The 17,282-nt window shown below is 32.5% G+C and overlaps 2 protein-coding genes across 2 annotated transcripts; both read left to right on the top strand.

Moving 5' to 3' along the window:
* The first annotated feature begins 12,094 nt into the window (after window positions 1-12,094).
* LOC100116695 (pelle-like serine/threonine-protein kinase pik-1) lies at window positions 12,095-13,998 on the top strand. Its single transcript, XM_032601673.1, has 2 exons — window positions 12,095-12,232; window positions 12,315-13,998. The coding sequence occupies exons 1-2, from the start codon at window positions 12,124-12,126 to the stop codon at window positions 12,887-12,889; spliced, it is 684 nt and encodes a 227-aa protein (XP_032457564.1). The 5' UTR covers window positions 12,095-12,123; the 3' UTR covers window positions 12,890-13,998.
* LOC116738651 (pelle-like serine/threonine-protein kinase pik-1) lies at window positions 12,959-16,979 on the top strand (the record flags this gene model as incomplete). The annotated part of the gene is made up of 4 exons (XM_032601665.1): window positions 12,959-13,414; window positions 13,496-13,725; window positions 16,566-16,693; window positions 16,786-16,979. Coding segments are annotated over 4 exons (1,008 nt in total), but the record flags the coding sequence as incomplete, so codon positions are not given.
* Between the last annotated feature and the right edge of the window lie 303 nt (window positions 16,980-17,282).

Raw genomic sequence — 17,282 nt, 5'->3', positions numbered from 1 at the left:
ATTTATAAAATTTGACGCATTCAACTTGGTGCACGACTGAATCGAAAACGAACGGGGCTTGCATCTCGTTTTGCCTACGCACATTTCAGTCGTTTATAAAAAATCGATCCGTTCATTATCTCATAGCAATATATATGCAAATAGCTAATGAATAAATAGAACCTTTATTGAAAACTGCCAAAATATGAACACGGAAGTTTAAAACTGACGTTCACATACACAAGAAAAATTCCTACATGTATATACTTTCTTTGCGACATGTATTTCTATATAAAATATGTGCATTGTTTGAACAAATATATTTTGGAAAAAACAGCGTGATATGTATCTATACATTTACACTAGCTTAACAGCAATAAGTTTTCAGGTATATGCGTATAGATGAAAAATTTCCTTGAAAAGTCTAAACTTGTCTTAGTATAGACATAATTACTCAGAGGGTACCTTCCCATAGCGTCGCAACGTCGACAAGATCATCCCCGATAAGTAGTTCAAATTCATGCCCGCATAATGGGAGAGTCGTCGCAGGGTTTTAAAGCGCATTTGTAATACACCGGCAATAAAATCCTCCCAATGTCGTCTAGACCTAATAAAGGTGCTGTGACGCTTTTCGCCGCCTTATTATGTAGGTATACTGCAGGTATGTACGTATGTACATACAAGGGACACGGCACCGGGGCGACGTTTCGGCGGTCAGGGGCGGAGACTTTTCGCAGAACTGCGTCAGACGAGTATAATCCGATCCGTAATAAGGCTCGAGGCTCATGCGGATCCGAATCTGAATTTTGCTAAACGATATATACAATATATAATATACATATAGAATACATCTATATCTATGCATATTCATATTCATATATGATGCAACGATGGATTGCCGAGTTGTAAAAACGAAGTGTAGCGTATAACCATATTATCAACTTATTTAGTTTTCTTACTTAGTTATTATTCATAACATCAGATGAATTAGAAACTAAAGCAACAAATTTGATTAAAGTTTATTCGGATGATTTGCAAAATGACTTATCATTAGAACTGAAACAATTTATGCCCCACTTGAAACTACAGCCGAAAGGTTTTTCTCTAATAGAACAGAGGATTCAAATAACGAAAATGAACAAATTCTGTGTCCTTTGCAAGATCTTAATTGGATTGTAAATATGGGCATGATTGAAGTATTCCCGAATATCTACATCACTTACAGGATTTTGGTTACGATTCCAATAGCAAACTGCGAATCTGAAAGGTCATTCTCGGTTTTAAAAAGAATAAAAAATATGTATCGATCAACTATGTTATGATGAAAGGTTATCCGCATTGATGAGGTTAAGCATTGAAATTGATGTACTTCGATCGATTGATTTTGATGATTTAATATGTGACTTTTCCAGAGCAAAATCAAGAAAAAAATATTTTTAATTATATAATAATTTATAGTTATTAAAATATATAAGCACCAAAGAAATATACTTGCCAGAATAAATTATAAAAATAATTATAACATAGCTTTTATTTATATTAAAAAAAAAAAAAATCATATTTCGCTTCCCTTAAGTGGGTCCCATATTCATTTTAGTCCCGGGCCTCGTAAATCTTTAATCCGCCCTTGTGCATATATAATGCAACGGTGTACTTCTCCATTCTATACGCTTTTCTATATTTTGACGCTCTGATCTACCTTTATGCGTATGTAGGCGTCCAAGTATTGGAAGTACTCAATATTTATTTATGGCTATTAATTTTATTAAGAAGGCATTGCACGTATCATTTTATTAAATTGAAATGTTATAAATTCATCTTATTTCCTACGTATACGTTGAATATTCGTTATGCAGTACTAATATTTTTTTAATAATAATAAATTTATATAAATTGAAAATTATGCACGTACTATTAGACGCTGTTTATGATGTTTTAAAAAACGTAAAAACTCATGTAATAATGCATGTTTTAAAAAACGTACTATAATACGTTTAAAACATGCACCAAAGCACGTATTTTAGCATGTACTATCAGACGAACTTTTTAGACCCCGATTTAGAACGCGGGATAACACTGCGTATCCAAAAATGTGGCTTTCTTAACTGAGGCGAGTACTGGACAAAGCACGTTCTGCGCTTTCAACATGCCGCATGTGGTAGTACACTTCGGAATTTCGAGCATGTAGTAATATCGAGGGAATGAAGGTGCTGGTCGAACGGTTCGTACGTTTGGGTGATTATTGAGTATTTGAGAGCTACTTTAACGAAAAAATACGAAAAGCGCTCGCAACGAATCCCAGCCACAGAATTTTAACTTGATAAAAGTATAGTTCAGAGAGCAAAAAGTGGCATTTTAAACTTCCATCAACTGCTCCGACATCATGGGGATTAATCAGAAGCCACTTTTGCAGCTGTAAAATGGAAATAACTTAACACCCGTATACCGTATATTCTACGCGTAATAAAGTTAAAAGTTTAAACTTTTGCTCGGTAGAGAATCATCTTATACCGTTTTGGTTTTAGATAAAATTCTTCCCCCGCTGTGCGGCGCACAAAGTAGGCAGGTTTTGGAGTTTAGGCTTCACATAATCCGTGCTCTCGCTCACCCCCTTAAGGTGTGCCAACGCATTCTTTAAGCAAATATTCGTTATAAAAAGTAATGTTGGGGAATGCAGATTTAAGCATATTGCTTTAGATTTGTTGCTTGCTGCCGGTCACTTACCCTATACCTACACGATGAGCCAATAATTTAAAACAAATATTCCACACCGACTTGATTTTTTAATCGTTTTCTCATGGTACGCAGCCCCTCGTTTCAAGTAAAACAAATGCATCACACTTCGCTTCATCAATCTTCTAATATTTGAAATATATTGTGTAACAGTGATTTTACACAATTAATAAATAATACGTTACATGTGTTCATTTGTCATCCACTGCTTGGATAGTTTTAATTTAACGCCCTATTTTTTAATAACGCAAAAGAATACAAAAAGGACTAAATTCAATATTTCTGTAAATAATTTTTTTTACCGTGTATTCTGTTTAAATAGATCAACGTTTCTTATGATTTTTGTTGTTTTTACTCCGTATTACAGATTCAAAAATCAGAATTTTTAGAATTTTTCTAAATTACACTTAATCATATAATTATTTAAACAAATGCATGATTGCCTTTCGCAGCTGTTTAAATTTTTCCGCGCCTGCTGCGCACTCTAGCTGCAGAGACTCTGATTGGTAATATAACCAAGAGCGCCTGCTCGATGATACGTCATCAACATTGGGTGCGTTAATGCAGAAGTCTTGCAATAAAAAACACAACAATACACCCTATTTACAGTTTTGTGAGATGAAAATTGCACACCCCTATCTGGCCTATCGTCACTTATCTTACTCCATTTCTTGTCAGTTTAGTTATTCAATAATAATTTAAAAAAACGAATCCGTCCCATACAAATCGTGCACTGTTATCACGTCTACGGCCGCCATGTTGATGACGTATCATCGAGCAGACGCTCTTGGTTATATTGCCAATAGTGCGACAGTTCATGTGCGTTGGACAAAGCGACACCGGCCCCAAAGAACTATACACGAAATCTCACTATGCAGTCAATCCCTGGATCGTTTCACAATATATCTTCGCTCCTAACGAAAAGTAGTACATTTCAGATTTGCCAGAAAAACTAGTACATTTCATTTTTACCGCGAAGACTAGTACATTTCAGATCTTTCACACATGCAAAAATCCAATTGTTTCAGAGAAAAACAAATAGTTATTTTGGTTAAAACTAATAAAATTGAAATATTTTATAAAGATGCCAAACAATTTTTTTTAAATTTCGAAATTCAAAAAATTTTTATATACAACTTTAATTAAAAAAAAATATATTTAATCTCATAACTTTTTAAATTTTGATATTTTTAAAGAAATGTACTAGTCTTCGCGGTAAAAATGAAATGTACTACTTTTCGTTAGGAGCGACAATATAATGACATGATTATCGTTATTATTTTTTTTTTATAATTTTGTGGCTTAGATCAGTCATCAGTCTTACGTATTTAGCAATTATTTTAAGATAGATTGCTGTGTAATCCAGCCCACTGTTTCACCCAGTCAGACATACTGATTTACAGATAATGAAGATATTTGTACAATTATTTATCTCATGCTTTTTTTTTATTTATCAACAATCTCTTACAAAATATGGTTCTTTAGATAGTCTACAAATTATTAAACGTTAATAATATTTTACATTCTTCTTATCTGAAATGAAAATAATAAAATAATAATACCCGCTATCGTAAAATTTGTGCGTAGCCGTGAAAAACCCAAGCGTCTGGGGAAAATGTGAGCGATAATCTGGCGCCTTGAACTTTTTTGTGCTGCGTAGCAGAATACGAGGTTGTGCAAAGTGAATTTAAAATTTTAAAAACAGAATATTTATAATAAAATGGAAAGAAAATCAAATTCATATAAACTATGGACAGTTGAAAAATAATAGGCAGCAATTATGCATATTTTATTTATATTGAAGATGTAGAACTCGTATTCGTGGCGCAGAAATACATTTTTACTCGTGCAGATTTTACGATTTGTTTTTAGTTTAAATAGATAGTTTATAAAAAGAAAACTAGTTAGAAATAGCAGTTAGGGTTTAATAATAATATTAAGTTTAAATAATAATAAAACATTGTTATGAAGTTTTGAAATTTTAAAATATTAAGTTATAATAAGTTTGAATTGATTGCAATAGTAAAATAAAATCATAGTTGATAATTATTATATTATATAAGCAAAAAATGTTAAATCTACAAATTATTATAAAATAACAAAGAGAAGTTGAAAATGGTACAGGGAGGGCCATCTAGAGAGAAATCGGCAAGGCTAGGAAAATAGCGTGGGTGGGACCGAAGGTGGAGCGGAAGAAGATCGGAAGAGGCAGTAGCTAAGCAGAAAGGGGCGACGCAATAGGTCGATGACCGATGAAGAGGGCGCTGATGCAGACCCAAAGGGATGAGCCTGTGGGAAAAATTGGGTCGGAAAGGGAAAAGATGCGACGCGGGGGTGAAGGTAGGAAAAGCATGCGGAGAAAAGTTTAGTCTGGTCGAGGAGTTCAGCCGAGGTGGCAGCTTCCAAGTAACTTCTAAATTTAAAATTTTGTATTTTTTAAGCCGTGGTGGCTGAAGTGTTGTCAAATATTTCAAAGGTTCTCAAAATATACTTTTTTTTCAAACATTCAACTGTTGGAGTTTCGTTAACTTATTTATGAAACGAGCATTATTTTTACTATAAATAAAAATCATCAAGAAGGAAGGAAGAAGTTTACGTCCTGGTAAACTTGAAATATCTACAAAAAGTAAGTAAACTAAAATACTAAATAGATATTTAAAGGTTTGGGAATTTGTAAAGTGAGCAGGCTTTGAACGCTGCCACTCATTTTACAAATATATTTTGGGAGAACTTGTCGAGTTGCCTGGAGGGTTGACTGGACTTCGCTTGTCGGAGGCCTTTTGACCTCAGTTCAACGAGACCTGTTCGTTTGTTTGGGAAGGGTTTTGTATAAATTCACGCGGAATATTAAAATAAATAAGGGAGCGACTCCGTCCCGAGTTCAGCGGAAGCTGACTCAAAACGGAGAATTTTACATTGTGCGCCGACGTTCAGACGTAACAATAATTCCTATTTAGTATTGTCTTTCTTCGCATCTATCATCGTATAGATTATAGTCTTTTCCTTCTCCGCTAAGAAGTAGAACTCAAGTGGCAATTGATTCTAAAAACATAAAACTTTAGTGTTGCGAGTATAAATTAGTACATTACGGTACGTGCCCCGAATCTGGCGAATTTTATGCTGGGTGGCCAGAATATCTTGGAGAATCTGGGCGGAATCTACTCCCAGTGGCGACGGCACTCGGCCAGAATCTGGTGGCGAGCCAAATAATAGTAAGGATTTTGAGATTATACATTAATTGAAACGAGTTTTCTCCTGGAGTTTTGATAGAATTTAAAACATGATTAGTCGAAACTCGTTACTCGGGGGTTTTTGAGGTCGCAGAACACGAATATCGTGACGGAAACGCTCCCCAAGGTTCCTGGTGCCCGGGTTGGCCAGTATCAACGTCGTCTCCTAGAATTTCACGGAAAATTAACAACACTAAACTTGGCGCATTGCGCTACGCGCACTGTAGTAGGCTATTAATTCATTAACTTATCAAATGAAATATAAATGCTTGATTGATATTTTTAATATTTGTTTTCTATCACGGAAATATATCAAACTTTACAATATCTGATTCATTTCGCGCTCATATAAGTTTCAAAATTGCCGCGGTTTCGTCGCCAACTTCCTTTTAAAATTTTAAGATTATGTTTCAACTCAGTTCGTGTCAACGTTCACATCATATTTCTTTTTGTAACAAGAATAATATTTACAATACAGAATATTATAAATACACAAATTATAATTTGATATGTAATTTGATAACTTGATATGTATGTAGTATTATATTACATTTTTAATATTAGAATCAATTTTAGAAATCAAAAAATTCTAACGATACTTTTGACGCATGCGGATTACATGAGCCAATCATATTGACGCATTCTTGGCTTCACTTCATCCGGTCATGACTTTTTTATATAGGGATATTTCGTCGACACTCTTTACTCGGGGATTTTCCGGATCGCGGAACACGAATATCTTGACAGCAACGCTCCCCGAGGTACCTGGTGCCCGGGGTGGACGATATCAACGTCGTCTCCTAGAGTTTCACGGATAATTAATAATATATTTCGTCGAGACTTGCTGATTGGGGGTTTTTGAGATCACTAAACACGAATGTAGTGACGGCAACGCTCCCCGAGGTACCTGGTGCCTAGGGTGGCCAGTAACAACGTCGGTCCCGAGAGTTTCACAGGAAATTAATAACATGATTTGTCGAAACTCGTTACTTGGGGGTTTTCGAGGTTGCTGAACATAAATATAGCAATGACAAGGTCCTTCGGGATACCTGGCATCCAGGATAGACAGTATCAACGTCGTCTACTAGAATTATCTTAAGTAGAACACCATATCCATGTTCCGTGGCCCGAGAAATCCCTCCCTACTAAAAATATACATATGGTAAATCACATATCTAATCACATGTCTAATCACATGTCTAATCACATGTTTTATTACATGTTTTATTACATGTATAAACATATATTCTATCAAATATCAAATTGCAAATATAATCATATGATTATTTCAAACCGATTTGATATATAATTTAACACGCGATTATGCATATAATAAACTACGTAACAAACATGTGATAAACCATGTAAAAATACATGTAATAAAACACGTGAATATGCAAAATTTTGCATGTAAAAATTTTACAATATTGAAAAACACGTGAAAAAACATGTGTAAAAATACGCGATTTTGCAAAATAACATGAATCCAAATTTTAATAATATTTATTTTCTATTTTTCATCATTAAAAATTATAATTATCTTAAAAATTATTGTAACGAATATTAGATTGTTATAAAATATAATTGTGATAGTATAATAATCAAATAACGATTTTGTTCTATACTTCGTATATACAGATTTATTTTACAAAACTTATTTTCTTAATTGTAAATACCTTTGTACAAAATATTTATTTGTAACATACTATACATTATTAAAAATTATTACTATACATTACTAAAAATTATTTTTAGAACTGTTTTTTATGCGTTTCAGACTTTTAATGCTTTATTTCAGAACAATCTAGAACAATCCGAAGTCTTCTGAAACACAGAAAAACATACTTCTAAAATCATTTTTTTTCTGCCGAACTTAGAATTTTTTCAACTGTGGAACTTAGTTAATTCACGCACGTGGTCAGATGAGATTTTGTCATGAGATCTCACCTGAGATTTATCAATAGGGTCGTTGAAAGAAAATGTGAAATAACTCTTTATCAATTAATTAATACAATATGTTATGCTAATTCTAATGATATTAAAGAAATACAAGTATATCAATGATGAAATATTATCAGTGGAAAGTAGTCATATTTAAAGGATTGCAATTTTTATACAAATACGAAAAAAATGTGTATAATAGCGACACCAAACTTGTTTTTTTATTAATTATTGTTATGTCCTAAACTATTGAAAGTTGTCACCGGACAGTAACTCTACGGGTTGGTTTGCTTTATGAGCACGGAGGACGACAAAGCTTTGAACGCAGAGTCTTAGCGCCCTCGGTGCCTGACTACCTTCGCGATCTAAGAAAGAACAGCCTCCAGTAGCCGCCGGAAAGTTTTTTGAAACTACTATGGTCCTTGCATATTTTTAATTGGAATCCCGCACTGAGGTGAATAATTTAAATTAATTCTCTCTTGACAGTTGGTGAAATAAGACGTTTGTAGGTTATGTAATAAAATTCGTATTTCTAATTCCCATTTCTTAATTCTTGTACCAGGCGACCGATTCTCAATTAAATGCTTCACAACAAAGCCCATCATTTTTTAAAGAGAGGATGATAGTCCCTAGTTTTTTGCTGTTTTTAAATGTAGACAACTTTTTATGCAAGCAACCATTTTTAACCCACCGAGGCTCAAAGTACAGATCTTTTCTCATACTTTGGTCCTATGAATATGTTTTTTCCGTTTGTGATCTCGGACATTAAGTACGTACAGTTGAGCAATGGTTAGTTTTCGTTCATTTTTTCCATGTTAAGTTTCCATAAGAGAATTTAAACTTCCCGGCCAAAAAATAAGTATTTCGAAATCTCGGGAATGCAAGGTTTTTCGTGTTCTGGATGGCCTAAGGAACCCAAAAAAGTTCTGCCCTCAAATTTGAATTTTGTTCGCTTAGACCCCCAAAAGTTACCGGTTTTCCGTGGATTTGCACATATCTGTGGTCTATTAGACATACTTCGGAATACTCCTGGTAGAAATTGGCCGATTTAAAATGGTGAAAAAGCTAAGAACTTGGTAGTTTTCTTTGTCAGTTCTTGTTACAAGATGTAACGCTTTTTATCCTAGTTCTTTGGCAGTTCTTCGATCGAGCTGTTTTTGAAAAGTAATGCCCAAGATAGTTGGTCAAATGACAACGTTTACTTGGCTCGGTTGGCTAAGGCGCATGGCTTTCCTTGTGCAGGGCTCGGGTTCGAGTCCCAGGTTACTCGAAATTTTTCGGATCATTTTTCGGATGCAAATCATTATTCTATATACTTTCATTAAAAAAAAACTCGAATACAAGCCTGCTATAGTAATAATTTTCCAATTCTAACCTCGAATCGCTATTTACCACGTGCACCTGTGTCTTGTTATTTCACCAACTATCTTCGGAAGAAAATAGTTAAGAATATTCAATCTAAAAACTGCCAAAGAACTAGGATAAAAAGCGTTACATCTTGTAACAAAAACTGACAAAGAAAACTACCAAGTTCTGAGATTGACAATATAGATTCTCCAGTATGGATAACGCGAGATCCTTAAAGATGTAGAAAATATTTACATTTATAAAAAGTGAGTCTCGAATGTTCGTCGATAATTTAGTTGGGAAAGGATTTTAATGATCCAATGAACTAAACGTCGATTATATTTGTTTCTCTATACATTTCAGACGTCTTAGCATCTCTTTTCAAGAGAACGAAAGATTTATGAGGCATAGACATATGCGTTATCAAGATAGATTTAATAGTAACTGACGAGAGCGTTAGCTTTTATGATAAAAGTATGAGTTGCGAGGGCACAATGACTGCATCACGATTACAGAGGGCTGTTTTAGGAGCAAATCCATATGATTTTATAACATTACGGTAACACTTCTGTACAGCGTAATCAGGGCCTCACGCCGTGCAAAAAAGTGCTACTTAGGTCACGAGTATCGAATAAAATTTTACAGCCAATGAGCTAAATTTATCCATACTGAGGGCAACTTTTTGCATACTCGTAAAATCAACGTTTTACATTTATGCAGATAACTTTTTTGAATGACGAGTTCGACTTATACTAATTTTTTTTCCTTATAAAAAATATAAAATAATACATTTTTCGGGCGCATCTCCCCTATGCCAATCAATATTTTAATTTTAATGATTAACTATAGAATCAATTCTATTTAGATAAAACTCAGTAAAAATGTTTTAAATACAGGTACCCGGTGGCAAGCAGCACAGCTGAGTTTAGCGACATGAAAACTTTGAGATAGTTGAATTTTTTAGCTGCTCGAGCATTTTGAGCTACTCGAGTCTTTCGAACTGCTCGAGTTTTACGAACAGCTCGAAAAATACGAGTAACTTGACTCGACTCGAGCTCGTCGAGTCGAGTTTTTCGAGCGGAAAACTCGACTTTTCGGGAACTCGCACAACCCTAATTTGAATATATTCTTTATGTCTATCAATAGGTTGAATATTAGACAATCTCTGAAAATTAACAGTAGATTGCTTATCAAAAATCGAGAAAAAATTTTAAATGTTTTTGAATTCAAGTATATGATTATCATTTAATTGACTTTAAGAATATTAGGATAATTTCCAATTGCTTTTAAAATAAATATCTATAGCATCATAAGTGTATCACAAATTGTCGTACAAGAGTAAATAATCTTATTTTCATTTTTAGTTTTATCAGGTATTTCTGCACTAATTAATTGGTTTAAGTGATTTGCAGCACACATTTTTTTTACCTCTTTTTTAAACAAATGTCACATCGACAGTGATGAATTGACGTAGAAAACTATAAAATTTCATGACAAAATCACGTAAATGTTTTTGCCAGTGATAAATAACTATATGCAATTTTCTTAATAATATGAAAATTTCACGTTGCTGACTAGATAATAATGAGACTTCATATTTCTCTATTTGTTTACCAAAATTTTAGCGTCTTCATTTTCATGATAATCAGTAATTGAATAATCAATATCACTTGGCGGCAAAAATTTGGAAAAATTAAAGCATGAAAGGCAAAAGTTAAAAAACTGAAATTATGAAATCAAACAATTTCTAAAACGAAAATGTTGAATTGAAATATTAGGAAATATAAAATAACAAGCGTTTAGAGTATCTTTGTTTTAAATTAAAAATTTAAAATTTATTTTTTAACCGTCATAGTTTTTTAATATTTTCAGTTTCAAAATGTTACCTTGCATCATAAATCAATGCGTGATTTTCGCGTTCGGTGTTCAACATCTTTATTATTCGAAATTTTTACTTCCACCCCTATAAGGAATTGACAGTAGGAAAAAAGATCTCAACAAGACTTGAATTTTATTATTATTGCAAATATCTTTTAACCGAGCGACAGTAGAAGCGAGGTAAATCAACAAGACTTGAATTTTATTATTATTGCAAATATCTTTTAACCGAGCGACAGTAGAAGCGAGGTAAATCGCGCTAGTGATATAATAAATGCCTTTATAGGTGTTACTATTTGGATAATAACACTGAACTCAGGTTGTAAACTTTAAACTTTTAATTGTTTTGATAATTTGATTAAATCAAAAATTTTGTAAATCTTGAAAAATTTACGCGAGTCGTGATGAGAGACTCGCTTGCCATCTGACTCCAGTTTGCGGGGCAATTATTTTTATAGGGATGGAAAGTCTATTTTCATTGATGATTCATTGTTATATTGTTGAAAACATTATGAAGAGTTAAGAATGGCAATAGTAATAAATCAAATATTTTAGGTGCCTCATTCGCTATAATAGCTTTATAATGTTATAATTTTATTTATATGTCTTTGGTTTTCATTTTAATTAATCTGAATTATTCATCTTAATTATTAAATGCATAGTAAATTTACTTATTACAATATAATACATACATACTCTAAATAAAAGTGTATTTATTAATTTTTAACAGTAATTCATTTATGCATCAGTATTACCTTATTATTTCGTTTCTCACTCATTAATTTTTGGGTAGTTTTCGGGCCTGATTATGTTAAACTTTGAGCAATATATTGTAAATACATTTAGGTGCGGAATTACTAACACAACATTTTTATTTTTCATTTGCCCCGTTAAGCGATTGATTGATAAAAATAATTAATTTCTAAACAAATCGTCTTAGCATGTATCTATATTAAAATATGTAATTTTATTTACAGGTTAAACTAACAAAGAAGCAAACAGTGTGCCACTTGAGATGGCTTCTAGTACTGGAAGTATTAAGTTTATCTATCAAATGCCATATTCTGAACGAGTGGAATTATGTAAAATTTTGAATCAGAATAACAAATGGGAAGAACTTGCAGGTATATATACATAACATATTATAAATCATAATCATAATTTATCCAGTACATTAGCCAATACTCTTTTTTTATCTTCGAATAGGTGTTTGGATGGGTTTCAATAATCTTGAAATTCAAAATTTAAGAAAAGAACGGAATCCTACAGAAGAACTTTTAGCAATATGGGAAAAGCACAATCATACAGTTTTAGAATTATTTATGTTACTAGCCAGAATGCATCATTATCAGGCAATGCTGCCAATAAAGTCATTTGTCGATAGTAAATATCATACACTGTTGTACAACGGTGAAGGAAATCTTCAAATACTTTTGCGGAATGGTCAGCTTAGAAATGATACCAAAGATCACAAAATAGGTGCACAAAACTTCAACCAAAACCTAAAACCTCAAGAAGTTGATGCTAAAATACTTTTTAATAATAGCGATAAGGATAAATCTGAAATATTGAATCGACCTATGCAACATGATCAACAAAATGAAATCCTAAGTAATTCAAATCATTTGTTGGCATCATTGCCTGCAATTTTTTCCACACTTTTACCTTGTATTCCGTATAATGAATTGGCTTCTGCAACAAATAACTGGAAAAAAGAACATTTACTTGGCAAAGGAGGATTTGGAACTGTTTTTAAAGGTATGTGTCATATGAATGATTGAATGCACAAGATGAAAATTTCACTCAACTAATATTTGAATTTATTGTTGTTTCTAATTATTATATTCTAATTATTATTAAAAATAGGTTTCTGGAAAAATACTGAAGTGGCTATCAAGAAAATTAAACCAAGGGGTTCTGATTATGACGAGAGCTATGCATTGCAATTAGAGCAATCATTTCGAGAGATCAAAATTTTGAACTCATCACCACATGAAAACATATTACCATTGTATGCATACAGTATAGGAGGTGAAGCACCATGTTTAGTATACCAGTATATGAAAAACGGTTCATTAGAGGATCGGTTACATTTAAAACATGGATCTAATCCACTTAACTGGATCCAAAGGCTAGAAATTGCAAAAGGAATAGCCCGAGGATTACAGTATCTGCATACGATACGTGATAAACCTCTAATTCATGGAGACATCAAGAGTGCAAATATTTTATTGGACAAAAATTTTGAACCAAAAATTGGCGATTTTGGATTAGCACGGGAAGGTTCACCAGATGACTCTCTTAAAGTGAGTTTTTAAAAATAAATTTTTTTTTTGTACTATTTAATATTACTTAGTATGATTTAACTATAACAATGTGTCTTCTAGGTGAGCAAAATTCAAGGTACTCGGCCATATCTACCTGAAGAATACATATTTAAAGGGACTTTATCAACTAAAATCGATACATACAGTTATGGCATTGTTTTGTTTGAATTGGCTACTGGTCTGTCTGCTTATGACAAATCGAGGCCGACAAACAAAAAATTGAAAGAGTATGTGGACAGCTTTCAGGATAAAGATTTGCATTTATTCATGGATAAAAAAGCAGGTGATAAGTACGTTGAAGTGTATAAATACTTATTGATGCTTGGGAAGTGGTGTTCTAATAAATTAGCACAGCACAGACCAAAAATGTCAGCTGTGTATAAAAAGTTCGAAAATTAAATTGTGATGTATTTCATTATTCAGGATCATTTTCAATTCATGATATTTTTTTTAATACAATATATCTGCATGCGATACCTAAAACACTCTGCTTTTAATTTAATACATACATGATACTAGAATATATTTCGATGTAAAAACTTGTGTAAGGCAAGGCACAAAAACCGTCAAATATCATGTACGCATTAAATAAAAAGCAGAGTGTTTTAGCAATTGTATGCAGATATATTGTATTAAAAAAATATCATCAATTGAAAATGATCCTGAATAATGAAATACATCAAAATTTAATTTTCAATGCGCACCGTCCTCAGCAAGCTCGCTACTATAAGTACTTTCAGGTGACTAAATGAGTTGTGAGTTGTCGGTGCGCAATGCTTCACCGGTGTCGTATCCACCTGGTGGACACGCGTTTAACTACTAGTGCGATAAACGGCTCGCTCGCGCGTAAATATCAAATTTTTATAAAACTTTTGCTTTTTCCTAGAGGAAGCTTTGCAATAGTAAAATTTTCGTAAAAAAATGGGTTAGAAATTCATTCTGAGGTTTTTGGAGTTTGAATCACGTTTTTTTAGAACATGTCTGTATGGGTGTGCGCGTAAGTGTATGTATACCGCTATATTTTTGAATCCAGGCAATGAATGTCAATAAAATTCGGTATTTATACATGTATGTATATGTTTTTGGATTTTGAATTCTTTAATCTTCAAAGATAAGCGGAAAATGCTTAAAAATATGTAGTGATTTACCATAGCAAAAACTAATTGCTGTTAAAATTTCAAATAATGTTACGTCACTTTGTCACTAATTTAAAGAGTATCCTATCCTATCTACATCTTCTTCTTGACTATTAAAAACAATAAAATGAGCAATTTTGTAAAAATTCACCAGAACTAGTGAATCATAATGGAATGACAATTATTTCATGATAGATATGTGGCAAAAACATGAATATATTAAACTACCGCAAAAAATGATAAAGTAATTGGATTTATTAGTTATATTGTTTAATAAAAAATGGTTTACAAAAAGTGACCGGGTCATGAAACATTTAACATAAATCAGCTATATTTACATACAGATATAAAATAATTATGTCATTTTTTTGTAATTAATTACTAATAATGTATATGTATACATATACCATACAACATAGTAAGATTGGTCCAGATATCGGATGCTGTAAATAATAATCTTCTCAGAAAAATATGGCAAATATGTTTATTCGTATTTTTAATCTGAATTATTTTTTATTATATAAATCATATGCGACACATAGATATATATGTATATTTTACATACTATATCCGAGGTGATCTTAAGATTAGGTCCAGATAAAAGGGATGCTGGAAATAATTGTTTATGCAGATATACTCTTTTTTTAAAGTTATTTGATGGTGAACATGGATTGACAAATGCTGTGTGTATTTGTGCATATCACAAAATGTTACCTGCAGATTTGATCCAGATAAAAAAAAATGCTGCAAATAATAATTATTGCAGATGTGATATTTTTTTTTTGAAGTTATTTGTTGTGAACATGACAAGACGAATGCTATTTGTATTTATGCGTATCACAAGATGTAATCTGCAGATTCGGCCCAGATAAAAGGGATGCTGCGAATAATTATTTCTGCAGATATGATATTTTTTTTAAGCTATGTGTTTGTGAAAATGAAATGATAAAACTCTTTAAGTAATCATTTTCTATATGTAAAAAGCACTCACGTGAGTTTTTTCAGTAGAAAAAGATAAATAAATATCAAAAAATATAAATTTCTTAAAATAAACCATATTTTATAATCAAATAGATGTTTTAAACAAACATTACAATAAATTATATACTTTAAATAATGTATTATGTATTTTTATTATAATATTTAAATATTTATTATAAAAATTTATAGTTATATATATTTCAGCAAGCCGTGCGACTGCACACCCAAGGCTGATGTAAATTTTTAATATTTTCACATTTTTATTGTATGGGAAATTAAGGTTCAAAAATAAACTGTGAAATCATTGTTGATATTATGACTTTATTGAAATCTCCTAACGATCAGGTCCTGGTGTGACCTTCTCTCACAAGTTGTCGCCGAGAACTGACGCTCTACTCATTAAACGCCGCCGAAAACTCGGGCCCGCTAAAACAAAGACGCTTTCCCAAGGACTATACCGAAGGGACTCGAAGCAGTGCGCGCGCTCCTCTAGATCTATAGCTATATACACACGCAGTCATGCACCCGCGCGAACGCCTCTCGCCACTCGACTTTCTGGCCTGGCAGTCACAGATCGGCCCTTTAGCCTCTCCGCACTGAAAGTGACCTTCAAAATCCGTGCAGTAAACTCTCTACTGAGGTCGTGGCAGTCTAAGAATGATTATAAAATCACTCCTAACCGTATTGGCCTGAAACTACGAATCGCCTTGTCGATTCGCGCATATGAGAGCCAAATGACGGAGAAACGTTCGCTAAAACTACCAATAGGTAGAATATATTATTGATAAAGAATACGTCGCACTTGCTCTTATCCCTAGCAGCCCTCGGTTACGCCCGGAACACTTATCAATTATCTATAGTCATCCCTATTGATAAATCTCAAATGAGATCTCCACTGTAACGGACGGAGAGGAGACGAGTCGGAAAGCGAAAAAGAGTAGACGCGAGCTTGTACCGCGGACCCCGAGATTAACAAGCGGGAGCTCTAACCACTGAGTTAACTAAATTATCAGATATTATGCTGCTAACACTTTTATGTTCGATCATGAAGATGAAAAGTTCTACTCATTGTCAGAGAAAGATAATGTTTTATCAAAAATACAAAGTGTTATTTTGGAAGAGCAAGCTATAAATATGTCAAGTAAGTATAATTAATCCATATATATCCATATATTAAAAATTAAATCAATAAATGAAAAAATTGTTATTACATACAAATTATTGATGTTGCAGAGAAATACATTAAAGATAAATACAAATCTCTTAGAGATAATTTTGTAAAGACCGATAAGTTGGTTGAAGCCAAAAAGGATGTTACATATTTACAAAAACTAAACCTAAATCTACGTATGAAGTCAAGAGGAATATTCAATCTTCTGAGACTTGTTCAAAAGCTTTTATTAAAGAACTTAAAGCATATCGTATAAACACACAAAAATTGATGCCAAATAAATATATTAATATTTTAAATAAAAAATTACAGGAGAACTCTGATACACGTGTACAGAGATTAAAGTTTTGTATCATTTTGAAATCGATAAGAGCTTTTAAAAAACATGTAGAACATACTTTGTAAACAATAAAATTTGTATTAGTAAAAAAATGTAAAAAAGCACTTAAATAAAATTTTATAATTAAAAATGTGTTTAACTAATTCTTTTTATATGTTGATCAATACCAATTTGTATACGTATCAAAGAAAAAGTAACAGTTTGCAATTAAAGCTTTAA

This window comes from Nasonia vitripennis (genome assembly GCF_009193385.2).
Source record: "Nasonia vitripennis strain AsymCx chromosome 2 unlocalized genomic scaffold, Nvit_psr_1.1 chr2_random0010, whole genome shotgun sequence".
In the NCBI taxonomy this organism is placed as follows: domain Eukaryota; kingdom Metazoa; phylum Arthropoda; class Insecta; order Hymenoptera; family Pteromalidae; genus Nasonia; species Nasonia vitripennis.
Note: the sequence above shows the minus strand (reverse complement) of the source record. Positions and strands in the feature narration are given on the sequence as shown.

Coding starts and splice junctions, on each gene's coding strand:
- LOC100116695 (XM_032601673.1), top strand. CDS start 12,124: ATGGCTTCTAGTACTGGAAGTATTAAGTTTATCTATCAAATGCCATAT. Junction 12,233..12,314: donor CAAATGGGAAGAACTTGCAG/GTATATATACAT, acceptor ATCTTCGAATAG/GTGTTTGGATGGGTTTCAAT.